Raw genomic sequence first — 12,806 nt, 5'->3', positions numbered from 1 at the left:
GAAGGTGGATAGTCCCTAATATCGTGGAATACCACAACTTGATTAACCGTCGGCAAATAAATTGGAACTACTCTCACTTAACAACCTTATTTACAATGAAAACTAAAGACCTTTTCTGGGATGTGCTGTGTATGGACATCATTACATATTTACAATGTAGCAGAAGGGAGTGGGAAGAGGAAGGCACCCTTCTACTTATAACGCTGTTTGACTACCCCTTATCTATCTTGCGATAGATAGTGGTGCCATCTTCTCACCAAAAAACACCTCCAACACCTTTCGGACTATCCAGTATTAAAGTGAGGCGCAAATAAGAAGACAGGTGTGTTCTGCACAGAGAGAGGTGGAAAATACTAAGCTGTGCCATCATTGTGTTCTGTGTCTCTGCCCCAGGCCAGTGACTCCAAACGGTGCCTACCTAGGTTACGGTCAATACTAGGGCAAGCGCCACGCTGGGTCACTGTTTTTGCTTCTGCTTGTCCTACAAACGTTTATAAAGTAGGGATACTGTCGCTGATGCTTGTTAACATAGCACTTTTCTGTTTCTTTATCTTCGCTATAGTGGAAACTAGATCGGCTCGCCGTACCTAACATAACATGAAAATCAACGCTAAAAATTCTAAGTACGCCCTAAAGTGCACGCTGCAGTCATACGTTACAGAATAACGGTACTACTCTGGCTGTCGCGAGTACTGCACATCGCCCGACCGTCCACCTACGTTACCTGCACAGCACTCTTAACAAGCGCCTCCCAACCGGACTGGCTCAAATCGTTTTTAGTCACCTTTGTTATAATGTGGCGGCCCGCATGTCCAGTCTTGAACGGTGTTTGTCACTGCTAAGAGGTCTCCCCATTTCTAAAGTCTGCATTTAGGAAGCAGAGCTTCTGTCTCCAAGATTTCCATACTTAGTTGTTGTGCTTATATTCAAGCTGTGCGAATTCAGAGATCTTACATACCAGTTGGTAAATATTTCTCATTCATAATTAATGGCCAAAACTGACACGGTTGAAATAATACCCTGTAAACATGGGTCCGCAAAAGAACCCTTTCCGAGAAAATTCCGAATGAGTATTTGTCTGACTTCGATATGAAATATTTATTTATACATGTGTTTGAAATGTAAACGTTTCAACCAAGTCGACATCTAATCGTGTGTGGTTTCTGTTCTTTCAGAGATGTCCGAAAGAAAAGACACTAATGATTGACTTAAGCAGTCTTATTTACATAACTAAAGGGAAATAATTCAGCAGCTGCGCTTGAAAATTTGACACCGGCTGAGGTGGTCAAGGCGAGTGCTCGCAACAAGCGGAGAATCCGGGTCCGCAACCGGTCCGGTCGTAAATTTTCAAGTCCAGCTGTTGAATTGTTTCGGCGCCCAATGCAGCTAAGTCATACGAACTTCCTTCATTTAAGTCACCATCTAATTGGACTCTGATTTCACCCAACGTCTACCTTGACAACAAATACAATACTGCTTCAGCACATTACCTGTTACAATTTATTGTACACTCCCACCTGTTAAAAGGTGTGTTGAGGTGTCGTCTTTCCATTTGGATGCAATACGCACCCGTCTCTGCAGTAAACTAATAATTATTGTAAACAACGCTGATCATCTCGTAAATTATGACGAAACTACACAACCCGTTATTCCAGTTCTTCAACCATATCGATGGAAATGCTGAACACTTTGTTTCTGAGGTGACTACAGACAGAAATATCGATGTCCAGGCCCTGTTCGACCTGTCCATCTTGTATCATATTGGCGTGTTAAATATGATCTTACGTCACCAGCAAAATTCTCCGGTATCTCTCATGCAGGCACCACATTCCGGTACCACGGACCATCGATAAAATTTTTAGCCCAGTTACACTGCATCACAAAAAAATCATCCAGAAGACACTCTCGAATGTCAATGTAACTTCATACTCGTACACACCATCAGTGGGTAAATAAATGATTAGAGTTACAATTCTCTGTGGCATTTACAACGGCTACCAGAGTGCATTAGCATCATTCCTGTTTAGTGTCCCTACCGGGACTGGTAGGGTATATAAGGGGTCTGAGTAGAGTCAGATGTTGAGTTATCACTGTGAAGGACACATTGATTGCGTGTACTCTTGTGAGACAGCATTATCAACACCTGAAAAACTTTGAGAGAGGGGCCCGATGTTGGACTGCAAGGGAATGTGACGGCAGGCATACTCGATGTCAAGATTGCATTTGACCACGTCTGATAACACAAGAGTGGGCACCAAGCACATTGTAACACCTTTACATCCGCACCTGCCGCTCAAGAACAAACAATGGACTCATTACGACATTGTGTGTCACTTTACGTGAATTGTGGGAGAGTGGCAGCAGCCGGACTAGCGAATAACTGTTGTATGGGTATACTGCCGTTAATACGACAACATGAACGGCTACGTTTGGGGCTGTGCCGTCACCTTGTAGCACGGACTTCTAAGGAACGGCGTCGCATTGTGTTCAGCGATAAGTAGTCGTTCTGCACTACCTGAGACGACCGTCGTCGGCGAATGTGGCGGCGACTTGGGGAGAGATTGTTGTGTTTTGGAGAGGCACAGGGGTGTTACTCTTGGCGTCATGGTGTGGAAAACAGTGGGTTCTGATCTGAGTTCACGGCTGTTAATACTGAGGAAACTCTGACTGCACAACGATACGTCACGGACATGATGCAACCTCATGTGTTACCTCTCATGAGATAGTGCCGAGGTGCACTTTTTCAACATGTTAGTGCTCGTCCACACGTGGCGTGCGTCTCTATGAAATATCTTCATGACGCTGAGCTACTATCGCGGCCAGAGAGATCCCAATATCTGTACCCGACGTAAGATGTGGGAACGAATTCGGGCATCAACTCCGTCCTAGTATCAGTATCCAGAAAACCAAGAATCAGTTACAACAGTTGTGCGCCAGCTAGCCCCAGTGGAGGACACAACGGCTTCGTGGCAGTCTTCGTACCGAATAAGCGTATGCACGCAGACCAGGGGGGATCAAAGTCATACTCATTATTGGGCTCATACTGCCAAGTCCTTTAAACATTGACTCGATACTGTAATAACATGTGATACCCTCTCACAATCTGCGAAGTTTTGTTTCGTTTCTTCCTCTCTTTCTGGGTGCTTCAATTTTTGTCGGCCAGTGGAAACAGAATTTAAGCAAAGTTTGCATTTCAAATATATTTGTACTAAATGGGGCAATAGTTCATATTGAACTCAGTGCTGACTCGTAACCACACACTGGCAAACCGGCTCGATTGCGGACACATGTTTGCTTTTATTATCTCGTTCATTCTCCCACGTCTGAGTACGCCGTTACTTATGATACACCCGTATACAAACTATACCGCAGCTGCTAGTGTCAGAAATTAGAAAGCAGTATGAAGTTCTGGCCCGGGCGGTATCACCATCGCGTTTACGATCGAGAAACGCAGAAGAGATTTAGCAACAGCGTACACTACAGGGCTCTAAAAAAGCACAATCCCACGCTACCCTACATTACACAACATCACACAGCAACCAGCGCTTTTTAACTATACTCCACGCACATACTGACAGCATTATTTCGAATAAATAACCTACCTATGGACAGTGGACGCTTTAATTTTGAAGCTCTATATTTTCGTAAAAATTTAATGCAGTGTGCCTTTTTTTAAAAATGTGTTGTCTCGTTCACGCAATTATTCTGACACCTTTTAAAATCAAATCTCATACACGGAACAAGTCTCCTGAAACTTCTCTTCCTAGCCTAGAAGTTCAGTTCCCCGCAAAAAATATACTGAAATTTCCTAAAGGTCGGTATCTCGTTGTAACAATCACAGCATAACATAAAATCTGATAACACAATTATCCTTATCGTCAGCGTGATACTTATTGTATGCTCTTTTGTTCTTCTTTGGAGTAGATACTTGAACCCCACATCGCTCAACATCGTGTCGTCGTCGTCGTCCCTCGTGGAGTTGCTCAACTTTGTTTAAGACATTGCTTGCACGTTCTGTCACCTTCCCCGTCAGGTTGTCACCTCATCGTCAACCAATCTCAATGACATTAATAGCAACAGCAAGCTGTTGCGCCCGGCAGCGAAGGAAATTTTCAGGATCACTTTTCACGGTCGTACTGCGGAGTCATGACGTGCGCCTCTCTGAAGTAGAGCGTGCTGTACCTAGGCAGGCGTACCAAGTTAGTTTCCGGTGTGAAAAGGTCTACGACTCACTGTATCGAGTAAAAGGTAGATCCGGTCACGTCCACTGGTAGCGCACGTCTACCGAGACAGTAGTAAAATATTCAAAAATTACACATAAAAATGTGCTGCATATTTTAGGTAATAATGATTGGAGTATTGGATGAAATACCGAGCTGAATTACATGGAGGTTTACATCAAAATAAGGTGATGGCATTTAATAAGTATTGTTAGGCTTTTCCTGTCTTGAGCATAGTGCTATTTAAGCATATTCTTCATCAGACGCATTACCTTAATAGTAAAACATTATCGGTGGTGATTAGAGGTTTCGCGAGTTTTGTTGAGAACTAATCTTCCCACTCGTTACCATGGCTTACAGAAAAAAAAATCTTTGTGCCGCTTTCAATACTCACTCCTTTCGGTTTTCTGAAGTCCACGGTTCACTTAATTGCGTTTGGTAGCTCTGTACAAGACTATTTCAATTTGTAAAACTTTGTTGTTGCTAACTTAACACAAACTTTAATGTTTCTTTATTTACTCTGCATTCCAACTGTGTTGTCGTTCGCTTTCCATAAAGTTTTGTGAAATTAGAGTGAAGTGAATAACCTGACTGCACTTAAAGGAGAAGTGGGCTTCTCAGAAATGGAAAAAGGAAAGTAGTGAAAGTGAAATCAAAATTTTGCATCAAGCAGAAAAGCCAGTGTACACCAAAGCACGTGAAAAGCGAGCAGAAAACGCCAATCATAACTGATGAAGCCTTAACACTAAAGCGAAACGCGAATGTGAAAATCTTTCCTAATTTTTAGTACGCTTAAGACGAGAAAAGCCAAATAAGACATGTAATGTAACATATGCTGCTGAAGATGCAAAGCTGAATGAATATATGTAGTATCATTTACTTTATTTAGAACTGCTGAGCTGAAAAGCGGTTTATGATAAGCTCATCGGAAAAAAAATATTTACTCCAGACACAAGACATTAACATCGGGCTGTACCGCTTATAGCCTAGTTAATGGCTTCATTTCGGCAAGAAAGACTGTCCGCAAGGTTCTTCGGGTATGCCATATTCAGCTGATGCCATTCATTGATGGTTATATCGTGCAGATCTAGTAAATTGCGGGGATGTTGATCGCTACCTTTCACTAGCCGTTACAAATGTCCATTGCCTGCAATGCCCTTCACAAAGTTCGCTTAAATACTGGTTGAGTTAGATTGTCACTGAGAAAGCATGACAGTCGTTTTCGATTCCTGTCGGTTAGGATGCTTACTACTATTATTATCACCGTGCACCATTTCCTTTATAAACGTTGGATAGTCCACGTCGATTTACCAACAGATTGGGCAACTTTACGGCTTGGTTATGGACACGGACAAAGACGATAGCTCCTCTCTATCACTTTGTTACATCTCCATGTCTACTCACCTTATTGCGCTTATTGCATACAAACGACTGGCACAAACACACCACTTCACTGCTGTGACTTAACATCACATCACTGCTTGGGACTAGAACTACCAGTGTTCTCTTTTAAAAGGGTGACCACTATTTGGTCTGGTGATGTCATTATTGATACTATATGAGGGATCTGCAGTGTATGTAGTGTGTATGTTCAAGTTTGGCCTCAGGTAAAAAGAAGCTCAGAACTCAAGTATCAATACTCCCAAGAATTTCGATGCATCCCTGAAAAATTCTTGAGAAAAATCGATTTAGTAGACTTCTGAAGAACTTAAACTCTCGAAAATTAAGGCGATTGTCACGACATGCCGCGTTGCTCACGCTATTGCATTATCAAATGGTTACTGAGCAATCAATGGATCGCTGGTTCGAATCTCGTAATAGTCTTTCCTTTTCGTCTTTTTTTTTCCCAGTTCGATCTTGTGACTCTTTCAATTTGATATCGCTTTCCAACGTTACATCTAAGTATGTAATTGATATGACTGTCAGGCCGCTGATACTGTATTCGAACATTACAGGACTGTTTTTATTACTCATCTGTATTAACTACATTTAGAGCAAGCTGCTATTCATCATACCAAATACAAAGTCTCTCTAAGTTATCATGTATCCTCCTGCAGTTCCTCTACAACGCTTTTCAGTGCACCACAGCATCATCAGCAAACAGTCAGTGACCGTTGTTCACCCCACCCATCAGATAGTTTATGTACAGGGTGATCAAAAAGTCAGTATAAATTTGAAAACTTAATAAACCACGGAATAATGTAGATAGAGAGGTAAAAATAGACACACATGCTAGGAATGACATGGGGTTTTATTAGAACCAAAAAAACATAGTTCACAAAATGTACGACAGATGGCACGTGAAAGGTCTCTTGAGTGCGTCGTTTGGTGATGATCGTGTGCTCAGCAGCAGCTTTCGTCATGCTTGGCCTCCCAGGTCCTCAGACCTCAGTCCGTGCGATTATTGGCTTTGGGATTACCTGAAGTCGCAAGTGTATCGTGATCGACCGACATCTCTAGGGATGCTGAAAGACAACATCCGACGCCAATGCCCCACCATGACTCCGGACATGCTTCACAGTGCTGTTCACAACATTATTCCTCGACTACAGCTACTGTTGTGGAATGATGGTGGACATATTGAGCATTTCCTGTAAAGAACATCGTCTTTGATTTGTCTTACTTTGTTATGCTAATTATTGCTATTCTGATCAGATGAAGCGCCATCTGTCAGACATTTTTTGAACTTTTGTGTTTTTTTCGTTCTAATAAAACCCCATCTCATTCCAAGCATGTGTGTCAATTTGTACCTCTCTATCTACATTGTTGTTGTTGTTGTTGTGGTCTTCAGTCCAGAGACTGGTTTGATGCAGCTCTCCATGCTACTCTATTCTGTGCAAGCTTCTTCATCTCCCAGTACCTACTGCAACCTAAATCCTTCTGAATCTGTTTAGTATATTCATCTCTTGGTCTCCCTTTACGATTTTTACCCTCCACACTGCCCTCCAATGCTAAATTGGTGATCCCTTCATGCCTCAGAACATGTCCTACCAACCGATCCCTTCTTCTAGTCAAGTTGTGCCACAAACTCCTCTTCTCCCCAATCCTATTCAATACCTCCTCATTAGTTATATGATCTACCCATCTAATCTTCAGCATTCTTCTGTAACACCACATTTCGAAAGCTTCTATTCTCTTCTTGTCCAAACTAGTTACTGTCCATGTTTCACTTCCATACATGGCTACACTCCATACAAATACTTTCAGGAACGTCTTCCTGACACTGAAATCTATACTCGATGTTAACAAATTTCTCTTCTTCAGAAACGTTTTCCTTGCCATTGCCAGTCTACATTTTATATTCTCTCTACTTCGACCATCATCAGTTATTTTGCTCCCCAAGTAGCAAAACTCCTTTACTACTTTAAGTGTCTCATTTCCTAATCTAATTCCCTCAGCATCACCCAACTTAATTCGACTACACTTCATTATCCTCATTTTGCTTTTGTTGATGTTCATCTTATATCCTCCTTTCAAGACACTGTCCATTCCATTCAACTGCTCTTACAAGTCCTTTGCTGTCTCTGACAGAATTACAATGTCATCGACGAACCTCAAAGTTTTTATTTCTTCTCCATGGATTTTAATACCTACTCCAAACTTTTCTTTTGTTTCCTTCACTGCTTGCTCAATATACAGATTGAATAACATCGGGGAGAGGCTACAAACCTGTCACATTATTCCGTGATTTATTAAGTTTTCAAATTTATATTGACGTTTTGATCACCCGGTATATAAATGTGAAAAGCGCTCCTCGCACACTTCGCTGCGGCACTCCTGACAATTGTCTTGTCGCTGAGGAACATTCACAGTCCAGGTTAAAGTATTGGGTTCTGCTATTTAAGAAGTCTGGGAGCCGCTCACGTACCTGGGAACGTAATCCGTATGCTCGGACCTGCATTAACAATCTGCACTACAGCACCGCATTAAACGTTTTCCAGAAATGTAGGAGTATGGAATCTGCCCATTGATCTTCGTTCATGGTTTTCCTGTATAACCATACGCAACTGGAACAGGAAAGGGAGGTAATGACAGTGGCACGTAAAGTGCCCTCCGCCACACACCGTTGGGTGGCTTGCGGAGTATCAATGTAAATGTAGATGTAGAACGTCTGAGAAAAGGTCAAGCTGAGATCGCACAAGCGATGTTCTCTAAATCTGTCCTGATTTGTGGGCATAATCTTTCCTGCCTCAAGGATATTTATTGTACGCGTGCTGTTACAGGCGGTGATGGGGTGCGCGCTGGTGGGTCTGGGGTGCTACCTGTTCTACCGCGACGACGTGGACAACGCGCGCGACACGCTGCTGGGCTGGCTGCCCATGGCTGCCATCCTGGTGTACATCGTTGCCAACTCGATGGGCCTGGGCCCCGTGTCGGGGCTGGCGCTGGGAGAGCTGGCACCGCAGCGCCACCGCAGCGTCGTCAGCTCGTTCACCGGCGCCCTCTCCTGGCTGTCCGCCTTCGTCATCACCAAGACCTTCCTGGACCTGCGCTCCTGCCTGCACCTGCACGGCGCCGTCTGGGCCTACGGCGCCGTCTGCTTCGTCGGCGTCGTCTTCGTCTGGCTCTTCGTCCCCGAGACGCGCGCCATCACACCCTACGAGATAGAGACGCTCTTCCGCTCCAAGGACGACTCGGTCTCTTCTGTGGAGAGCGACAGCAGGGGCGTGGCCAACGGCATCTTCGTCATCGAGACTGCCGGGAACCTCCAGACGGTGATCGTCGACGGAGACAAGAAGACGTCACTCCACTAGACGTCCAGACTGGAAATCTGTCGCGAGTGCAATGCGAGGGTCACGATATTTGAAAGTACTGTTCGTGCATCGTGTTTGCATCCGGTGGCAGACATTCCTGCAACTCCGCTGTTACCAGCTGTCAGTGCGAGAGACAATCTCTGACGGTTATAATGTTCCTATGTGTTATTTTAAAAATTAATGTCCGTTTCTGCCTCATCAGTGCAAGTTGCTTGACGCTAACGAGGTTGCGACTCAAGTCCGCAATTGGTCATCAGAGAGGATAAAAGCTGCTATTACCTCACTGACAGAGTGTGGAACATCGTGCAGTGTGTGTATTCCTTAACTCCACTACACTCCAACATAAATGGAGCTACGGACTCCACTTTAATGTCCATTACACTGTACTAACTAATGATACTATGCTAGAAAACAGGTATTATACTATGTTCTGATATATGCAACATGTTGAATTTGCATATTCAGTGGTCTCAGGCATACAAAACTTATTTTAGATGGAGATATTATAGAAGAACAATCTTGTTCTGTTGACTGATAAGCGATTTATCATTAAAAGGCTTGTGGAAGGAACAAGGTCTTCATGCGAAACTTAACTTGACAAAGTATTTCTGATGAAATATGCAGGTTTCTCATTTCTGTTGCTCCAGCAGACAATTCTCTGCAGGCGAGGCATTTAACTTTGTTTTTCATTTTCGCTGCCTTGTACAATCAAAAATTCAACAGCAAAGCAAACTTCATTTTGTCACAAACAAACGCATTGCATGTGCTTACAAACCGTGTGTAGTCCTCCGTCTGTATGCGCTGACACGAAATACGTAGTTAACAGTCACCTGTCAGCTTCTACAGTATTCTGCCGTATTACGGTAGATACCCCTTTTCTTTTCTTCAAGCGTAATGTGAGACGTTCCGATTCTGGCCAGAAGCAGCAGATAACTGAGAAATGGCGTTCAAATAAAATATCCGCTATTGGCGTTCGAATTCCAAGTGTCTCCATCGTCACTGACATCAAACTTGAAACTGTTGCTCATACACCCCAAGCAGCTTCAAATGAAGCACCCATAGCTTCATGGCCCAGGGCTACCTCCGTTTAGATCGTATGAGACGACTAGCCGCTGTTTAAAGATTTCTGTATTCCTTATAAAATGCCAGCCTCCTTTCTCTTCTTTATAAGTCGCTTGCATCACACGCATCTGCTATTCAGTACTCCACGGAATGGTTACTCTCATATTTCAGATATTCCTCACACTGGTGTGTGATTAAAAGGAAAGACGTCAATAGCGAGTTATGAATATGGAAGGAAGGAGTAATGGTTTCTTAACGTACTTGGCCTTGTGATATTTTGTTCACCGAAGGAAGTTTTATTTATTACGACCTGCGTAAATTAACACAGCAGCAGGAAGACAAGCGAGGTGATGCTGTGGCATGTAAGTTAACAGCGTCAGTGTGATCTCCACCAAGAGCTGCAGCAGGTGGGACACTGAAAACGATCCTTCCTACGTCTTACAGTGGACTCTGTCTCAGTGTCGGAAACCAGTAGAAGCTGTGATGTTAGCGGATTTAATGTGACGTCACAAAGAGGTGCGCTGGAAGCTCCTTGTGCAAATGATATGTGATACCGGAACTATGAACTCATCTATAACACTGCAGACATTTTTGATCAGTTAAGAATTTATTCATTATTATACACTGTATTGTTGTGATTTCTATTAAATAAGTCAATTATATTACATTAAAATTTGTTATAGAAATTTTTTTATTGTATCACTATTGCATCATTAAACCACTAGAAAATCTGTACATGGAAATGACTGATATTCAGCGGGACCACCGTAAGATGTCTACCCAGAGGCTAGGAGATATAAAGACTTGATTTTAGCGTCCAATTGACGACGAGATCGATAGAGACAGGCCGTTTACGTCCAGATTCGTGAAAATGACAGTTGTCACTATATGAAGCCACTCACAGCTTTTAAATACACTTCATTTGTCCAGAAATATAATTCACTGTGCCTCAACTACGTGCCAAAGAAAGATAATCAATCCCCTGCTACGAAATGAGAATCAGCAGCCAAAGTCACAGGGGCACCTTACGGGCTGCCTAGCCTCTACTATTTTCTTAATATTTATAGGATTTCAAAGTCAATGTACAAGCATAAAGTCCCTAAAGCTGTTCGACGCAATTCTCAAAAAAAAAAAAAAAAAACACCTAAAAAACGTCGCCTTTGAAAATAATGAGATTTCCGACCGCTGTTGACTACAAAATATTTCGAGCTTATGAACACAATGAAGAGGTAATTGAGTGTTTGTAGATATCATAGAGTCCTGGTTAAAATCTTAATAGTAGCAATACTTCTGAAACTTTTATTTAAATTCCATAGTCTTTAACAAATGGAAATATTAATTAACAACCATTGAAACATTATTTTTTTAATAAAAATCTTTCTATTTTTAATTACAAAATAAAATTGTGAACATTCATGACACATTAGCATTGGTACAAAAATACGAAACATGAAATGTCAAATAAAATAATTTCTTATTTGTTGAGATTGAACAGTGTTACTGATGTACGTAAATTTTCATTTTGCAGTAAGGTACTTCGTATGTACATCAAATTTTAATTTGTTATGCGATTATTAATTAAAAATAGAAAGCTGTTAGTTTATTTAAAAATGCAATTCAGTATCAGTTAGTTAATATTTAAATTGTTAACAGATAAGAAATTTAAGTAAACGTGAAATAAGTTGCTAACATACACTAATTACAATAATTCACCGAGAAACAATTTATGGTAAATCACAAAAAGAAAAATACTAAAGAAAATTTTGGTACCAGTTAAAGAGTTAACGCAAAACAAAGACTTTGTAGTAGCGAACTTCATACACATACTGAAAAAGCTACAGACATGATTATGAAAAGAAGAATGGTCACTACAAAAGGACGAATACTAACAGACTGACAAAAGACTTCATTTGTCTTGGTAAGTGAAAAATGGACAACACATGGTGCAAAAAAATTGTAAGGCACATAGACGAGCTCATAATTACTCCACAAGATATAGAGGAACGACTGTCACTCAGAAATAAATCGCAAATTCCAAAATTTTTCTTGTAAAAGCCAAGAAGAAGACGAGAACCACTTGTACAGAAGAAAGAAACACTGAGAAATGATGAGAGAAATGCGGAAGAGTAAATATCGTCCCTAATGGCTCATATGTAAAAGAAGGAAAGTTAATTCCGACAACTTCACATTATTAGGCTTTTAGGCTACGCAATCAGCTACCGGCAACTACCTTCATTGCAAACAGCCTCGCCTCGATGACAGTGACCATACCAAGTCCTTTCTTTTTCGCATCGCCGAACTCTTCAGGTTTGGTGGTCGGTTGTGGAAATGTATGTACGCCAATTAGATGAGGATTTGATAGCATCTGAATTACTGACCGTGAACGAGCATTTCCGTAAATAACACGCCTTTCTCTATCTGTATATGCATACCGAGTGTCGCTCCCAAGAGTCGTCAGTTGCATTTTCTCTGATGTTTCGACAGATACCTGCAATTTCGTTTTTGCAATATGTAACTGAAGTCAGCCCAAACAAATATTGCTCATCACGTCTTTCGTTCGACGCACAATGTCGAGGGAAAGCGTCGGTTTGTTTCTCATTAAAAACAAAATTATTTTTAAAGTGGCTTTTTACTTGCCCATTCGATAGCGCGGTCCGAAATTAGTCCAGTATGATATTTGTTTTAGCGATAGGTATTAACAGGGACCGTAAAAGACGGAGAATGACCCGTGCTACAACGACGACCGAGCGGTGCTGCTATATGGCCCTAG

The 12,806-nt window shown here is 41.9% G+C and overlaps 1 protein-coding gene across 1 annotated transcript in view; it reads left to right on the top strand.

Annotated features, from left to right (window-relative positions):
* Positions 1-10,771, top strand: part of LOC126411449 (facilitated trehalose transporter Tret1-2 homolog) — a 349,452-nt gene extending 338,681 nt beyond the window's left edge. Inside the window, exon 6 of the mRNA XM_050081364.1 lies at positions 8,444-10,771. Within this exon, the coding sequence (XP_049937321.1) occupies positions 8,444-8,974 (531 nt within the window). The 3' untranslated portion in view covers positions 8,975-10,771. The remainder of the gene's footprint in view (positions 1-8,443) is intronic.
* The last annotated feature ends 2,035 nt before the right edge of the window (positions 10,772-12,806 follow it).

This window comes from Schistocerca serialis, chromosome 1, assembly GCF_023864345.2.
Source record: "Schistocerca serialis cubense isolate TAMUIC-IGC-003099 chromosome 1, iqSchSeri2.2, whole genome shotgun sequence".
Lineage (NCBI taxonomy): Eukaryota > Metazoa > Arthropoda > Insecta > Orthoptera > Acrididae > Schistocerca > Schistocerca serialis.
The sequence above is the reverse complement of the archived record's forward strand: the minus strand, read 5'-3'. Positions and strand labels throughout refer to the sequence as shown.